The sequence below is a fragment of the Myzus persicae genome, unplaced genomic scaffold (assembly GCF_001856785.1).
Source record: "Myzus persicae strain clone G006 unplaced genomic scaffold, MPER_G0061.0, whole genome shotgun sequence".
NCBI classification, from domain to species: Eukaryota; Metazoa; Arthropoda; class Insecta; order Hemiptera; family Aphididae; genus Myzus; species Myzus persicae.
The window spans coordinates 732-1,773 of NW_019101379.1; the positions used below are offsets into that span (position 1 = coordinate 732).

The following is a 1,042-nucleotide window of genomic DNA, read 5'->3' on the forward strand; positions in this document are numbered from 1 at the left end:
CGACAAGGGAGTAATGCCAAACCCACAGAAGATTGATTGCGTAGTAAAATTTCCAACAAATGCTAAGGAAATCAAATCATTTTTGGGACTGTCCGGTTATTACCGATGTTTCGTTTACAAATTATAGGCAAATTGCACAAATTGCAAAACCGCTTACGTCGTTATTGAAGAAGGATGTTCCATTTTATTGGTCGGACATTTGTCAAGAAGCGTTTGAAAAATTATAAGGTATTCTTACAAAAGAACCTCTCCTAAAATACCCTGATTTTGAACAACCATTTAGCCTCAACTTTGCATTGTTTATTCATCGCATAAATATAACAACTTAACAAAACATGAATCACGGATGTCATTAACGTTTATATGATCGTTACAACACATATTTGAAAACTGAGGTTATAACTTGCTCAAGTTCTGTTATATATTAATCTGATTATATTAAAATTAGTATAAAAAACTAATGTGAACGTGAAATCAAATCAAATAACGTGTAGAGGGGGGTTAATATACTTACCTGATCCATTGAACCTGTAAATTACATTTTTTAAAACCCAGAATATTCAATTAAAACATGACGCGTTATTTCACTAGACAACAAGTTCACAGGGTATAAAATCAAATACAAACACATTTAAGTCTATAAATTCAATATTTATTTCGTAATGCGTGCACAAAATTTTTAAATATAATTAATGTAAGTAAACTAACAAGTGGTGTCATATGATTTAGACTCATTACAATCGCAAACATGACCTGCTTTTACATATTCGTTTTTTACATTTTCTATAAATTCATTTCCCTTACATAGTAAAACAAATATACATTTAGGATTCCATTTTGCATGTTCAACCCACGGTATGTCATCATTTGTCCATTTTTGTAAAACAAGTCCACAGAAAAAACATTCAACTATATCTCCTACTCCTGTATATCTGAAACCAGATTCAGATAATGTATATTTATTTTGACACGAAGTGGATGGAAAAGAATTATATGATTTTAATCTCGATAAAAATGTTGTAGAATCTGAATAGACTGGATA

The 1,042-nt window shown here is 30.3% G+C and overlaps 1 protein-coding gene across 1 annotated transcript in view; it reads right to left on the reverse strand.

Moving 5' to 3' along the window:
• Positions 1-322: 322 nt before the first annotated feature.
• The window catches only part of LOC111028900 (E3 ubiquitin-protein ligase XIAP-like), a 1,439-nt gene continuing 719 nt past the window's right edge, over positions 323-1,042 (reverse strand). The window contains exon 2 of the mRNA XM_022307686.1: positions 323-1,041. Coding sequence (XP_022163378.1) covers positions 704-1,041 — 338 coding nt within the window. The 3' untranslated portion in view covers positions 323-703. The remainder of the gene's footprint in view (position 1,042) is intronic.